The sequence below is a fragment of the Anoplolepis gracilipes genome, chromosome 3 (assembly GCF_047496725.1).
Source record: "Anoplolepis gracilipes chromosome 3, ASM4749672v1, whole genome shotgun sequence".
NCBI lineage: Eukaryota > Metazoa > Arthropoda > Insecta > Hymenoptera > Formicidae > Anoplolepis > Anoplolepis gracilipes.
In genome coordinates, this window is record NC_132972.1 from 5224834 (window position 1) to 5241455 (window position 16622).

A 16622-nucleotide genomic window follows, 5' to 3' on the forward strand; every position below is an offset into this window, starting at 1 on the left:
ATGTATATATATATATATAAAATATATGCGCGCGTCTCGCATAAATTAAGAATTGCACATCACTCACTGTGGCATGTATTTCGAAAGATTTATCTCTATTCGATATAGGTATGTATGAAAATAAATAGCGATTCGACATATGCAATCGCACACAAGAATTTATGTAAGGATATTTTATGGCTTGGTATAAAAATTTTATATGTATACAAAAATCCATTCTCTCTATTTGTTACACGCGCATGCAAGAAGAGTTCGTTAAAATAAATATACATCTTTGTTTAGTTCGTTATTATCTATGCTAAGTGTGTTTCTGAGTAATAAACTTATACAAACCAGTTTATTAAGTCTCAGATTATAACGAAATATTATCATATATATAGTTATACAATAGTTGTTCAAATACTTACAAGCTTAAAAGAAAAAGATACATATGACATATGTGATTAATAAAATGTTTTTACTTAAATACGCTATTTATGATACAATTTATAATAGTATGTCATGTATATTTATTATTTTCCTAAAAAATAGCAAAATGCGCGCATATATATACATATACATATATATGAAGCTTATTACAAAATTAAAAATATTTTGCTCGGTGTCTACATGATGATATATATCATTTGGTTTATATCTACAGAGGGAAATTAATTTTTTTTTAATTGGAATCGGATGGTTTGATAGTCGACGCACGACAATATTCCTTTAAGAATTAAAGGATTATTTGCACATTGATATCTTTAACGCTTTTTGGCACACGTTTAATAGCTAGAATCTATAATTCATATACTCAAATATATAAAAATCTTTACATTCTTAAGAAAAAAATATAGGGGAAGATATTAAAAGAAAGGAATAAGGATATCAAACTTGATGCACAATTATTAAAGTGCATTGCAAAAAAATATATGAGCATATTCTTCCGCATACCTATACATATGTAGTTTTCACACGTGCCTATATATATAAATGATTTACGATTTGTTTAATTTTTTTAATTTACACAGTTTGTTGCCTTATTAATTATCAATATTATGGAAGCGTTGCATGCAAAAATACAATGCTCACCACCTATGCCCGTTATAATTCCTTTACAAAGATCGGGCGAAACAGTAAAGGTATATTTTATATATTTTACAAAATAATAAAGATATCAACAATAAATTATATATATATATATATATATATATATATATATATATATATATATACATATATATATATATATATATATATAGCGATATAATATTATATATCATCCCAATTGGACACAAAAATTGAAGACATTGAACATAAAAGTAAGTTTCTATCAATTGTTTCTATCACAATGTTTATTTTCAAACGGTGCAAAGACTTATTCGTAAGTAGCTAAGTTAAAATTTATTTGTAAACTCTATATATTCAATTATTGTATTTATACGTAATTAATGCAACGTTTTGTACGTATAAGAAGGTTTATAAAAGTTTTTAAAAGAGATATATAATATCAGTATATATAATCATAAAATAAAAATGAATGTGTAAAGTTAATTTTTTTTTAAATCTTTATAACTCTTTTATCACACACACCAGTGCCATTAATTAAAAAAAGTTTATTAGAAAATTTAATCTACCTTTATCCCAATGTCTTCAATTCTTGATAATAAGCTAAATATTCTCTTGTTTCTTTCGAAACTGCTTCACACATATAGATATGTACATGTGTATATATATATATATATATTATATATATTATATATATTATATAAATATATATATATATGCATGTATATATAGTACGCATGTATATATATGTATATCTCTTAAATATTTAACAAATTGTACGACCTAAATTACACTTAAAGTTTAGGTAAGATTCTTTCTGAAAATATTTAATAGGTTTGCAAAGTACATGCTATATATATATAGCCGCTATATGTCTGTATTTTATGTATAATGGATACAGTCCCCAAGTGTTCGTTTCGCTGCCACAAATGTATGTAATTAATGTAGGAATTAATAATTGCAAAATATAGACACTTGAGTTTAAATCAATATTATATCAGGATCCTCGATATTTCCTCTCCAATTCCTGATAATAATGAATTATTGTCACCTTTACCTTCGATAACTAAATTTCCCGTCGCTCTCTGTAACATAAAAAGCTATTAGACCATGACATTGCTAAGTTTACAAAATTAAAAAAATATAAAAAGATGCGTTTAAGTGAGTTTTAAGTAAACTGGACATAAATATAATAATTATAAGGTATTGAGATACCGTTGTCTCACATCATATTAATTAATATCTATGTTCTTTTTAATATGGCTATCAATTTATTTTACTATAGAGAAAAAAACAACGAAAAGTATATACAATTTAACTTACATTGTATTTTAACAAAAGGCACACATGATGTCCCTTCAGAGAATGTCCGTATAATGATGCAGTATCATCAATCTGTTCCACAAGTGTGAGATTGCATTTGCGACAGATAATATTTAGAACCATATCAAAGTCCAGAGAAACTGTTACTTCTTTTCTAATCTTAGATATTAATTGACCGCTTTTAAGAAGTTCCGTAAGTATGTCCTTATGAGAAAGATGTCCGACCATAAACTTGCTACACGACAAGTGCACGGTAAAATCGAGCTTGTCTTGTTCCGTTCCATTTTTACTTTCGAACATGTATGTCAAGGTACCTCTAAGTCTCTGAGCAAACGTCACGTCCGAAACTAAAACAGTGAACTGAGTTTCTTTACTAGATTGCAGAGGCAGTTGAAACGGCAGTTTTATCCCAAATTCATCTCCAGGCTGGAAAAAAAATGATAGAAATAATACACACATACATAATTAATTAATTTGCAGATTAAATTATAAACTCAGAATATTCATCAACTTACATTTCTAACTAATTTGAGTGATGATGTATCTGGAACATCAAAGACTAATTCTTTCACAAGCGGCTGACTTATATTTGTAATGCAAACTGATACAATAACTTTACTTGAGTCATGAGGAATTTGCCTCAATTCATATGTCATGGAAATGACCTTGTTCTTGGCTAATTCTTCGCACGAGACATTTTGCTGTTCAGAGTTCGCATTATACTCTGAATTTATAATATCGCTCTTTAACTCTGGTAATATCTCTTTCGATGGAGTGGATATTCCCGCCGTTTCCTCGTAATCCAACGATTTATTTTCTTTCTTACTTTTCGACTTCTTCGATTTTCTATGTTTCGCGTCTTCTTCATTAGACTTCTTATGTTTGCTTTGACTCTTTGATTTTTTGTGTTTACTTTCTTTTTGTAACTTGCTGGATACTTCTGTATATCCTCCAACATCAGGAGACTGCATCTTTTCAGGGGACGAATTACTTTCCAACCACAAGTCAGATGATTGATTGTTCACTGTTTGATCATTTAATTTGTTTTCCATGACATTCTTGATTTTTCTTTTAGATTTTCTATGTCCCTATTAATATAAAATGGATGAATTTATTGAAATATTGTTCTATTATTGAAAAATTGTTAAGAAAAAAAAATAGATATTAAGAAAAATTTACTTTTTCCTTTTTGCTTCCTTTTTCCTCAATCTTCTTCGTCGTATCATTTTCAATAATTCTATGTTCTAAGACAGGCAATCTTTCATCCTCTCGTAAAGGCATATCTAAGTCAATATTCAAAGCTCTATGCGGATCATTCGCGTCTACTAAATCGTAATCGTCACTGTCACTTATTTCTGCACCTGGAGGCAGTTCTCCTATACCAGTATTCACTATTTGTAATGGTAAATTGTCATCCAGTTCATCCTCTTCTGATGCAGATTTTTTATCTGAAAACAATTCGGCATTAAAAATTAAAAATTTTAAATTTCGAACAAGACATTTAATATAATATAATATAATAATTTATTTATACTTATAATAATAATAAAATAATAATTATAATAAAATACTTTCTTTACTTTTATTCTGCTTCGACTTCTTCTTCTTTTCATGCTTTTTGTGCCTTTTATGACTGTTATCTCGACATCTATGCAAGTTGTTTGAAATTTTTAAAGAGATTGGGATGTCTAATTCTGCGACAGGAATGTTCTCGAAGTCTTCGTATGCGCTCGACGAATTATGATATGATGTAGAAGTCTTAAATGAGCCTTTTAGATAATGAGGATTATTTTCTTGTTCTAATTTTCTTGCTTCACGTCTCTTTTCAAGCTCTTCCAACGACGGTTCGCTCAATTCCCGTTTGGAGTACGAATCGTTCGGCTTCTCTGTCTTAATAAAAATATCATTCATATCTAAATCTTCCGAGTCTGAGCTCTCTGAAGGTGGATCATTGATCCAGGAATCTAAATCTAAATCTTCTGGTATTGGAACCTAAAAGATATCATAAAGTTTAATATAACAAGATGTATTAATACCTTATGTCATTAGTTAACGTCGACAATCTTTCTTTCAATTTATACAGATTAAATCTATCTTCAAATAAATTATAAATAAAAAGATAATTATATACATATTATTAATTGATACCTACTTTTCTTTGAGCTTTTGGTGCAACTGGATTAAGTTCACCTTCGAAAGCTTCCATTAATTCCTGTGCAAGACCAGGATTTTCTTTTAAGCAGTCAAACAGTACCAATGCGGAACTTGATCTTTCTTGAACTTCCAAATCGCCACTACAGACAAAAGCTGCTATTTTGTCCTTCAATCCATAAATCTGTAAAATAAAACCCTATATTAGAATTACAATATCTCACTAACAATAGATATATTCAAACTTTAAAATATCAGTGTGTGCGGACTTGTGCCATAAAAACAATTATAAAAATTCATTATTATCATATAAATTATACTATGTTTTGTACCTTTTCCATCGTTTCGGTATCTTCTTCTTTTTCTGCTTTAGCAAATGTGGCTGCAGCTAATTTTAATATATTATGAACATAAACTGCCTGTATATGTCCTGGCAAACTAGAAGCTTGCGATCGCAACATAGATTGTAATGTCGCCAAAGGATCTTCCAATTCACTGTTTAAATTTAACAGATTATTAAATATTTTATTACATATCGATTAGACGGATTACTTTTGAAAAATTTCTTATTACCTGGAGAATTCTCCACAAATCCATGCTGCTGCATATAAAACCTCGGACATTGTTGCCCTTGGCTGGCCGGTTAATAAATATGAATTCTCAAGCAGTAAGGCACATTGTTGAACCGCATATTTTCGTATAGCCTGTACACGAATTGCTACATCAAGTAATTGAGTCGCTACTAGTGGTCCGTGTTTGGTGCCTTCCATTCGTGTAAGTTCTACCAATACAGATATGTACCTGCAAATACACACCATTTAGTTTATAATTTGTAAAGAATACATTTAGCATATCGCAAAAGTCTGGTATTTACCATTCGAAATAGGTAATAAACTGATAGTTGTTCTGTGAGCAAATCTGAATAATTTTTGAAAGTAATTCATCACGATAAGTGGTGCCTTCAGCTTTGTCCATATGCACCATTAATTTCTTAACTATCTCCATTAGATTTTTCTTGGAAACCATTCCATACAACAAATCCAAGGCACGCAGTCTTATACTTTCGTCTTTATCATCGAGACATTGCATAATAAGATCTTTGTGAGCTTGCACACTTTTTGGATGTGTCTTCAATATTTTAGACATTGCCAACAATCCCAAGTACTTTAAGTTTTGGTCAGAGTCTTCTATCAGTATTCTCAATTTCTGAACACACAACTGTATTGAATCGGAATGATTCGGCATACCGGAAGATATAGAAATCAATACAGCTATTACTGTATTGATACATTCATACAGCAAGGACATTGCAGATGTACTAGAAAAATGATTAGTATTATATTATAAATTAAATTGAAAAAAATCAATAATACTAAATTATGAAACTAGCAATATAAAACAAATATATACTGCAAAAAATGAATAAATAAGTTGAGCTAAACATATAAATAAATATAAAGCATAAAAATATAAATACAAAGGATAAAAGTTCTATGCAAGTAATAAGAACATTACAATATGTAATGCTTTATTATAAAATACATTAAATACCTGTGTATTAAATTGGTAAGGGGTTCTATTAACTTTTTGCCAAGCCTAGGTTCTAGAGGTGTCAATGCTCCAAACTGAAAATACAATGTTGTGTGTTGCATTCTAAGAAATACTAAATTTTAGTAAATTTTTTGTATACAAAGTAGAGTAGCTTAATTTTCTTACTTTATAAATAAATAAATGAATAAATGAAATATATGAAAATAAATACTTTATATGCAAAATAAATTGTAAATATGATTCAATGCTACAAAATGCTTATTGATATTGATATATTAATATGCATATAAACATATGTATATATAAATATGTAAATATATATATATATATATATATATATATATATATACATATATACATATAATTTTATTATATACATAAAAAAATTATGTAAAACCTTGAAATCAGATCAACTAATGGTTGAGTTAGCCGCCGACCCAGCTTTGGCTCAATCAGAGTTATAGTTGAAAACTGAATATGAACAAAAGCAATATTGCTTACAATAAGAAAATAAGAAAATATATATATATATATAAAAATGTTGTACTTCAGATTATTACAAAATTATTATTTAAAAAATAAAGCTGCGAGAGTATGACACGTATTTCGTGTTTTACAAGAACATGTGAAAAATAATTGTCAATCTTCTATTAATCTCGCATAATACTCACCAACTTGATAATCTTGATGAGCATCCAATTGTTTGTAGAAGTTGTCATTAGCTTAAAAAAAACAGGCGCTAAGCTCAAGTAATTCTTTGGATTTTTTCTGGCTAATTCGCAAACTACGTTTACTGCTGCGCTTTGAACGCCGCTATCCGGATCTTCGAGCTTTTCTTTCAGTCTGGGGAAAGCTGGCCTCAAAGCCTCAGGGAATCTCAGGAATACTTTATACATCATCAAGACTGCCTTCTTGCGCAAGTATGGCTTTGTAGAGGTCAACAATGTCATTATGTCATGAACCAGATCTCGGGCTAGGTCTGGACTAATAAAGCAAGACAAGCCGCTCAACGCTAAGCCAGCATCATATTGATTTTGGCTATTTAAATCTTTACGAATCATGTTTGTTGTTAACATCAATAGCTATAACAGAAAATATTAATAAATTATAAAATGGTATGTTTTTTCTTAACAATTTATCAAGTACATTGTATATACTATATATATAGATATATAAATAAATCATAATTTTTATTTATAATCATCTATTATTATCAGATGATAATTTTACTTGTATTATTGTGATTGTATTTCTATATTATGTTTATTCTTTTCTTGTATTTATATATACTCATCAATTTAAAACTAAATTAAATTCATGAGTATATATAAATATAATCACAATAATACAAGTAAAATTATAAGAAAAATATACAGCTACATAACTGAAGAAAATAGACTTTACCTCTATATCTGCATGAAAGCTCTGACTTGCAGCAAGATAGCCAATTCGTTTATAAGTGAATTTTGCCGATGACATCACTTCTATTATATTAAAACCAGCCCAACTGATATCATATCCCAACATCTGGAGCTGTAAGATATAAGAATAAATTACCTCTGATACCAGGTATTGATACTTGGCACAAACTGAATCAAATTGAACATAGGCACCAACATAGAAACTTACATATGTTAACTTGGCCACAGCGTTTGCTTTGACTGCCACATTATCTTGCCTTAATTCTTGCTTGATCTCCTCGATGCATTGCGCGATATATTTCGCCTAACAAAAAAAATTATAAAAAATTTCTATTTGTGTCAGATAGAAAAGAATGCAAAATATGAAAAGTGAGGAAAGGAAAGTTAGGTTAAGACGTGATAAAGATTTCACCAAAAGAGAAATCGCAAACCAGAGAGAGAAACTCACCTCGTTTTCCTTGTTGTTTCGGATTCCGCGCACCAGATCCGTCAGATTCTTATCGAACATTCGTTCGAAGTTACCCTTTACCTTGCGGAGTGCCATGACCGCATTTAAAAAAAAAATTAAATGCCTTGCTCGCGATATCACTTTAAAGGGGCCCTGGCCCTCCTCTCGCGCATCGATAAGACTCGTCTTCAATCGGATGCGGCCTTGATTAATCAATTGCAATTAATCGAGATTCATAGGCACATCTCAAAGCTCCCGACCCGACTTACATTCACATCTTTTGACAGATCGGGGTTGGATAATAGAGGGCCATTCGGAAAAGCATACCTGCAAGAAATGTGTCAAGAGAGCAGGCAAAACCACCTATCTTGCGCTATCTAGTCACTCATCGAGTATGCAATCTTATCGACGTGTTCAACTCTGTTGAACTTTTTGATCGCTCCAACGGTAAAAGGTGAATTCTCGCAAATCAGCATCATATCTGTAAATTAAATTCGCAATTAAGGTCGCAAAATTCGGTGAATATGCAAAAAGTGACGTATTATAATATATATGTACTGTCAAGAATTGTTTTTCATCTCCGTAAAAGAGCGATGACAATTCCACTGATTGTGAGCTGGCTCCAATTTTCTATAGAATATATAATAGTATATAGAAAGGCTCGTTTCAGGTTCCAGGTTCCAGACTTCAGTACGTGAGTGATTCGTATTCTATAAATGACGATTTATAATCCTAAAGGTCGATTCAGATGAAGTCGCATAAATGCATATCTGAGAGAGATCGACCAATCAAATATAAAGTGTAAAGAATATACATAGGTATCATGTTAACAGACACACATGTGGCGATTGGTTAATTTCCCGAGTAAACCTTTAGCTAAAGCATACGCAGACAAATTAACGCCTTGCATAATTGCAGCTGCCCCGACCCCCGACCCCCAATGTTCTCAGCAACTGCATTTAAACGACAGACGTAATATTCTCGTCGATTCGGAGAAGGACGAGTCGCCGGGCGATTAATCGAAACCACGTCAATGTAGACACCCTCGGCAATTCATACATACGTCGCATGCTCCTGTACGCACACGCTTGACTGTTCTTTGTATTGACCCACCCACACCTCCGTTCGTGCAGAGCGTTTCGTCTCAGATTGCTCTCAACTTTCGCAGCCGATCGTCGTCGGAGGTCGGAGGAGGAGACAAAGGGCCAAGTCGGAGCGTCAAATATCCCACCTGCTCGCCTCGTCGTCGTCGAGCATCGTCGAGAATCAACGGGTCGCGATCATGCGATAACGCGTATTGCGTTTCTGTGCGACGCGAGGTCGTCGCGGGAACGCAGCGCCCTGAAAAAGGAAAGGAGACTCACGAGCGAAGCTCTCGGACTGTCAGATTCATCTAGAGTAGATCATTCATTTTGCCTGGGCATCACTGGAGGGGTATAGGCACGACAACATCGTGGCATGTCCCGACGACGTGCAAATGTACCGAGATAGAGGTTGAGAACCGCTCGTTTTTGTATATTAATCTGCCTTGTCTTTCTTTCTCTCTTTCTCTGTATGCTTGAAAAATTTGCACGATGAAAAGAGACGTCTCTTGCGGAGCATCGTGTGGGTACCGCACGTCATCTCTCGTGTCATGTGCTCGCTTTGAAATTCGATCCGTTTACACATGTCATTAAATATATTAAATTATTTCATCTCGAGAGACCATCTCGTTAAGTCGTGCAAAAATCTTATCGATGTAATATTAATTAATGTGTAGTAATATGTATCCTATATTTTCCTTATCGTTATTTGTTGAGAAAACTTGTCTGTTAAGTATGTGTATGTATGTTACGATTGTTATTATCATACTTATATATTTTACACAGAAACACGCTTGTATTTTATATATTGTAATCTCTTTTCTTACAGATAACTTATGACAGGTGAACATTCTATTCTCGACGGAACAATGACTTCGGGTTACTTTACTTTGCCGATTAATATGGACAGAGTGTGCAGAATTTGTCTTACCGAAGGTACTAATCTATCACCGATCTTCTCTGCTAATCAAGAAGTAAACAATTTCTCAGGTCTCTCCCAAAAAATACAAGTCTGTGGTTCCATCGAGATACATGAACAGGATGGGTTACCTTCCTTAATTTGCGACGTTTGTATTTATAAGGCTAGCGTTGCGCACGAATTCAGACAGCAGTGTCAACATTCCGATACAAAATTACGCATGTACTATAATAAACCTGCCAAATGTAATATTACGGTAAATATCATTTTGTTATTATGTTTATCTATGTTGACATATTCAATATATATACATATATATATATATATATATATATATATGTGTGTATCATTTTCTAGGATTCTTGCACACAGACGGATCTACAAACGAGATTTGTACTATCGAAAAAGCCAGATCATATTGAAGAAGATTATTTTGCGAAACAAGACATGCAAGTAGTTGCAAATCCACAAGAGTACATTCAATCCACTGACTCATTTCCCAGAGGGGAAATCACTCTAAATAATCAAATTCATATGTCAGATGACAAACTGTTTATATGTTCTATCGGATTTGAAGGGAGTAAAGAGGAAGCAAAGGATTCTTGCATATCAGAGAGCGAGGTCCATCAGATGACAATAGTGCAGGAAGATGTACAAGATGCGACTAACATTATGAATCTACAAAATAAAGATGATGAAATCAAGGAAGTTGATCAATACGTAGAGAAAGATAGTACGGAACAGGACGAGTTTATCAGCGATAACTTACCCAATGACACTGTGGAAGAGGAAGAGAGCATCCCACAAAAACGTACGTCCATGAGAAAAACGAAATTGGCATCGACTAAGACATATAGCGATGACGAGATCGGCGAAAATTATTACGAGCAGAGCAGCGACAGTCAAGATTCAGTACGGTCGAAATTTAAATGCAAGGTCTGTTCCAAGCAATATGCCACGCAAAAAGGTTTAAAGAAGCATTCGTTGGTCCACGAGAAAAAGTACAAATGTAACGTCTGCTTAAAGATGTTTTATAAGCAGGAAAATATGGAGAACCATCAGAAGATACACACGTCGAAGCCGCACGCGTGTCAACTCTGTCACGCGTCATTCTCGAAACCCCAGAGTCTCGTGAGACACCTGAAATCTCACACAGAGAAGGTAAATGATATGATCAAGCAGATCAATACGAACGAACGAAAGGATAATAAGGAACCGAAAAAGGAGCTCAAGAGCGAAGATGATACTGACGACGAGACCGGACCTGCGAACGAAACGGACGAATTCGAAAACGCGCCCGAGTTGTACAAATGTGAAATTTGTAACCAATATTGTTCGTCTTTGAAGAACTTGAGGAGGCATGCCCTCGTGCACGGCGATAAGAAATACTCGTGCACTGTATGTAAGAAATGGTTCTTCAGGCCGGATACGTTGAAAAAACATGCGGAGAAACATGGACACGGATTATTGGACAATCTGGCGGATGACAATAAACTGTACGATTCGGATGACGACGATATGCCGGCTAATAACACGATGGATCCCGTGCCGGAGAGCGAGAACGTCAAGAGAGAAGAGAGTGATGAGGAGGGATCCGGGGAGTACAAGTGTCAGCACTGCGACAAAGTTATGGCCACCAAGAAAGGTCTGCGACGGCACGTGTCGATGCACAAGCCGAAGGCTGAACCCGTGACCTGCGATGTCTGCAGGAAGGTCTGTGCTAGTCAAGCTCGTCTTATCCTACATCAGAGAACGCACAAGCCGAAGGAGAAGGTGCCGCGCGAATACCTATGTCACATCTGCAGCAAGGTCTATCCCAGCAATTCATCCCTCACGTATCACATGCGAACTCACACCGGCGTCAAGCCGCACGTGTGCAAGACATGCAATAGCGGCTTCACGACGACGACGAGCCTGGCGAATCACATTCGTATTCACACGGGTGACAAGCCGTTCATCTGTCACGTATGTAGCGCCGCGTTCGCCGTAAGTTCGGCTTTTCGCAGACACATGACCCGGCACACAGGCGAGGCGAATTATCTGTGCAAAACGTGCGGCAAGGCTTTCAAACGACTCAGCACGCTGAAGGAGCACACGTACACCCATTCCGGCGAGAAACCGTACGTGTGCAAGACATGCGGTGCCGCGTACAGTCATAGTGGCAGCCTCTTTGCGCATCAGAAGCGCTGTCGCGCTCAGTACGGCGAGATGATCGTCGACGAGCACAATCATCATCATCACATACCACACTCGGTCGCTCATATTCACGTGAATATGAATAACGTGAATAACGGGGCGGGAGTGCGACCGGTCGCTGTGATAGGTCAAATGTTCTAAGAAAGACCAAACAGTGTGACGCGTAAACTTTTAATGTCATTGGGTCGAGTAACTGTAACAGAATGTTACTATGTAGCTGTAAATCCTATGTGTTGAAACAGCAAGTGTGCGCACACAAACACGAATTATACATCATCTGTAAATATACATACAGCTCCTTTTGAAGATGGAAGAAACATTCTTTGAGTATACCTTGCACTTACAAGGCTGTTGCATGCTAGTGTTTTGCTTTTAGAAACACAATAAATCAGTGGTGTCATTGAATTATAAATATAGTGACGTTGACACATTATGAAGAACAAAGTTTTCCAAATAAAATGTAATAAATTGCCATTATTAAAATTGCGAACTATTTTTTTATTATTTGTGATGTCATAAGTATAAATATATGGGCACTGCGCATATATCAATATATCATGTGTGTATATATACATATATATATTTTTATATCTATTCACACACATACACACACATATATATGTATATACATAATCCAGATATTGTTATATCACATATTACATGATAGTTGTTTATGTTTTATGCTGCATTATATTTAGAAAATAATTGATATTTGCTTCCATCATTTTATATTAAGCCATTGACTTGTCTATTTTTAATTTTTTCAGGCTTTCATATAATAGGAATGGAGATTGAAAATAAATAGATTCAATTTCAATGAAAAAATATACAAAAGCCTATTTTGAAACTCATTAAAAATGTACACTTGTGTTACAAATTAAGGAATTTGTATACAATAAATATACATAAATTTTTTATAAAGATGTACACAAAAAGTACAATTATTAATTGATCGATTCTTAAACAGCTTAAAAATTTCAATAGTTGAGATGCGCAGGCATAGCGATACTAGAAGTGTATTATCTGGTATACAATTTCTGGACTATGATTGTCACGTAAATAACAAGTGGATGAAAGAGACGAATAAATTTTAATTCATTTCTTATTTAAAAATATCAGTTGGCTCAATTTGCCATCAAATTGCATCGTAATTAAATCATACATATTCACATTATATAAATTTACATAACAATAAATTAAATCATATAAAAATACAAAATGTTTATAATTATTGTGATGCTCAGATATTATCACAAAAGTTGATACAATCACATTTTTTATCTTAAGAAAAAAATTGAAGATTATACATATATTAGATATCTAATAAGCGGATGTATTTTTGTAAAGCAAAATATTCCTCTTTTTGAAAATTACCTAATTATAAAGACAAACCCCACTTAAAAACATATTCAATGAAAACACGTTTTTTTTTCAACAAAGTATATCTAAAGCATATTAGAGTTTATACTTATTTTGATTTTTAATCAAATGGATGATTAGAGAATGATTTTATAAACTAAAGAAAAAAATAAGAAATGTACAAATATATATACATAACGAGACTGATCATTTTCATTTAAATATTTAATGATTTATAAAGCTTGTAATAAAATCTTACTCTCTAAATGTAAAATTTTTATTTTAAAAATCTTAGCTAGTATTATTTTATTATATTTTTTGCTTATTGCTAACATGTAGAAGTATTATTTAGCTCATAAATCTTGTCATAACATGGATCTCTCTGTCTTATCATATCCAAATAGTGTTAAATAGCATTATATAGCTGTTTACAAAATATATTTACCTACCTTTTTTTCCTTACAGCGCCTATTTAATTTTGTTTCAATAGATATTTGCTTATATTAAAATTTATATAAGAAGTACATCTGATTGGACATCATTTCAGTTATAAACAGCATTCAGGAAAAACTAAAGATAAAATCTCTCATAAGATATATACCAAATCATAAGAAATAGATCAAGCTAATTGATAATAAACAAGAATACATTTAATCAGATGGCAAGTACTTTATACTATACTTTAATTAGTACAAAATTAATAAAAAGTTAATAAAATTTTGAATAGGCATGTACTATGTACATTTAAAAATACACGAAATATCACATTTTTTCTGTTATGAGTATAACGATGAAATAATTTTTTATAGTTTTCATTTGGATAATACAATTGATATTGAAATTTAGATATTTAATCACAATATTTTTTACACATTTTTTTGTGTAAAATATTTAATTTTGAAACGTATATAAAATAAGACTTATTTAATAAAGATATGTTAATCACAATAAAATAGAGAAGTACGATATTTTATAAAAATATTATATTTTTAATTTCTTATATACATTTGAGTGCACTTATGTATGTACAAATAATATATTCTGTTTTCTCCTTTCATCAAACTTTTCATTGGCAAATTTATCTCTAATTTCTTATATGTAGAACATATCAGATAAACAAACTTCGTTTACAAATAAATGTTTAGATTTCTTTTAAGAACTGCCAACGTGTATGTACTTTCTACTAACTTGATCTAATTGTCAATTTAGAATTATTCCTTATGTATATTTCAAAAGTTTCTTTTATTACAATATATAGATGTGTTAACATGCAAGAAATAGAATTTTATAAAAAACTAGTGTGTGCATGGGTGTGTAAGGCACTGCAAATTATAATATATATTAAAATTTTATAAAACAAATTTCTTTTAAAATATCAATATATTTGTATTTCAGCATTATCATATTTGTGTTTATAATACTGAAAACAGATTAATTAATAGCCATACCATTGTAGATTTTTATTGGATAAATAATATATAATATCTATGAATCTTTAATTTTTTTTTTCTTTTTCTGCAATAATCGATAACGTCGCCAAATGGAATTTCTTGTTCTTCGAAGAGCTTTAGCTAAATCAACATATTTACATTTTTCATCAAGAGTAGGGTTATTTTCTAAATGATCTATTATCATTTCATCTTCTTCAGGTTTAAACCTAGAAATTTTAATTAAAAAGTTACAATATCGACCACTATCTATGAAGAAAAAAGAAAACAGTTTAAATGTATATAAATATATATTATATATACCTTCTTATTACATTATTTTCATATAAATTTTTAAATCTATGGTAGACGCTGTACAAAGTTCTATTTGGTAAACCATCAGCTAAGAATTGTACAAATTTCCGCCTTTCTTTAGTATTACGTATATATGTTTGTCTGTTATCAATTCTTAAGTGTAAAAAGGGATGAAGTATGTTTATATTCCAGTTATGTATCTATTTCAAAATTTCAAATGTTGTAAGCAATTTTTCTATTCAATATATATGTGTGTCAGTGTATAATATATAGAAATATATATAGTGTTAGTGTACAATATATATAAATATATATAATAATATATAGAAAATTTAAATCTATTTAAACATTCAAAGAAAATATTTATATATAATTTTGTTAAAAATAAATATTAGAAGAAAATTAGTCTTACATACCTTGCAAAACATTCTCCAATTCCTATTGATAACTTTGTCTTCCTCAAGAGAATACAAGCCTCTTCTTATTGGCACTATTTTTTCAAACTTTTTTATTTGCTCTCTTGTTGGCATACGAGATCCTGCACGTGTTTCAATTTCATGTTGCGGTGGCACTTTATGTCTCAATTGTACATGCAAATTATATAATTTCTGCAATAGAAAATAAATATACAGTATATTATATTTCACTTGCAAAAATTTTATTACATTAAATTTCTTTCGAAATTATTACTGTCGAGTCTGCTGAACATAATTTTTCTTCTAATGCCATTTGTCGAGCTAAATATGTCGCATCACTGCAATATTCCTCTTCCAGACCTTCACTTTCCGATTCATCCTCAGAACTATTTTTATTATTCATCCTTATATTATCAACATCTTCAGTTTCCATTCTGATAATAATCGCTAATGACGATGTTTCTAAGGATAAGTCAATTAAATATTAATAACTTTAAAAATTATCATTATTACAAATATAAATAAGTATCAGCTCTATAAACGACACTGTATAAACCATGATTTGTTTTAAATACCTATTTTATAAAATCAGTTGATAGTTGCACATATGTATACACATAGAGAAGTCACATATGTGCGATTAAATAACGAACAAATGCTCGAGCGGAATTTTAAAAAAATCGAGCGGATATTAAACATAAATAAAATATAGTTTACCTCTATTTAAATACATACGTATATTACATTAGCAACACATATGGGTGTGTTTACTATAATATCGCTTTCAGGTTATATTCCAGAGAACTCAATGGCTGCGTTCAGCAGAGAAAGCAAATCAATGAGCGCTTAGTAATTCTTTATTGTGATTGGTTCTTGCATTTAGACCTTCGATGGATCTAAGTGCAGAAACCAATCACAATAAAGAATCACTAAGCGCTCACTGATTTGCTTTCTCTGCTGAACGCAG

The 16622-nt window shown here is 31.8% G+C and overlaps 3 protein-coding genes across 8 annotated transcripts; 1 reads left to right on the forward strand and 2 right to left on the reverse strand.

The window, feature by feature from the left end:
- Positions 1 to 1225: 1225 nt before the first annotated feature.
- Positions 1226 to 8633, reverse strand: Garnet (adaptor-related protein complex 3, delta 1 subunit-like garnet). Its single transcript, XM_072887630.1, has 15 exons — positions 8500 to 8633; positions 7942 to 8422; positions 7702 to 7797; positions 7477 to 7605; positions 6744 to 7154; positions 6073 to 6146; positions 5396 to 5839; positions 5095 to 5322; positions 4854 to 5016; positions 4523 to 4705; positions 3951 to 4362; positions 3550 to 3818; positions 2886 to 3458; positions 2371 to 2796; positions 1226 to 2132 (listed from the first exon to the last, which is right to left on the reverse strand). Exons 2-15 carry the CDS (start codon positions 8035 to 8037, stop codon positions 2040 to 2042), a joined length of 3597 nt encoding a protein of 1198 aa, XP_072743731.1. The 5' UTR covers positions 8038 to 8422; positions 8500 to 8633; the 3' UTR covers positions 1226 to 2039.
- A 246-nt stretch (positions 8634 to 8879) lies between these two features.
- On the forward strand, positions 8880 to 13320 carry LOC140663457 (uncharacterized). 3 transcript variants are annotated; one of them, XM_072887635.1, is made up of 4 exons: positions 8880 to 9017; positions 9110 to 9434; positions 9853 to 10198; positions 10300 to 13320. In XM_072887635.1, exons 3-4 carry the CDS (start codon positions 9860 to 9862, stop codon positions 12277 to 12279), a joined length of 2319 nt encoding a protein of 772 aa, XP_072743736.1. In that variant the 5' UTR covers positions 8880 to 9017; positions 9110 to 9434; positions 9853 to 9859; the 3' UTR covers positions 12280 to 13320. The 3 variants fall into 3 exon arrangements, with proteins under 3 accessions (XP_072743736.1, XP_072743737.1, XP_072743739.1); XM_072887636.1 differs by lacking the exons at positions 8880 to 9017; positions 9110 to 9434 and adding an exon at positions 9467 to 9762; XM_072887638.1 differs by lacking the exons at positions 8880 to 9017; positions 9110 to 9434 and adding an exon at positions 9467 to 9679.
- Positions 13321 to 14489: 1169 nt separating this feature from the next.
- LOC140663465 (uncharacterized) lies at positions 14490 to 16498 on the reverse strand. Of its 4 annotated transcripts, XM_072887654.1 has the most exons (6): positions 16373 to 16498; positions 15930 to 16117; positions 15656 to 15847; positions 15249 to 15439; positions 14946 to 15154; positions 14490 to 14819 (listed from the first exon to the last, which is right to left on the reverse strand). In XM_072887654.1, exons 1-5 carry the CDS (start codon positions 16386 to 16388, stop codon positions 14983 to 14985), a joined length of 759 nt encoding a protein of 252 aa, XP_072743755.1. In that variant the 5' UTR covers positions 16389 to 16498; the 3' UTR covers positions 14490 to 14819; positions 14946 to 14982. The 4 variants fall into 4 exon arrangements, with proteins under 4 accessions (XP_072743755.1, XP_072743754.1, XP_072743757.1 ...); XM_072887653.1 differs by having other exon boundaries at positions 14490 to 15154; XM_072887656.1 differs by having other exon boundaries at positions 14490 to 15154; positions 16391 to 16472.
- Positions 16499 to 16622: the final 124 nt, after the last annotated feature.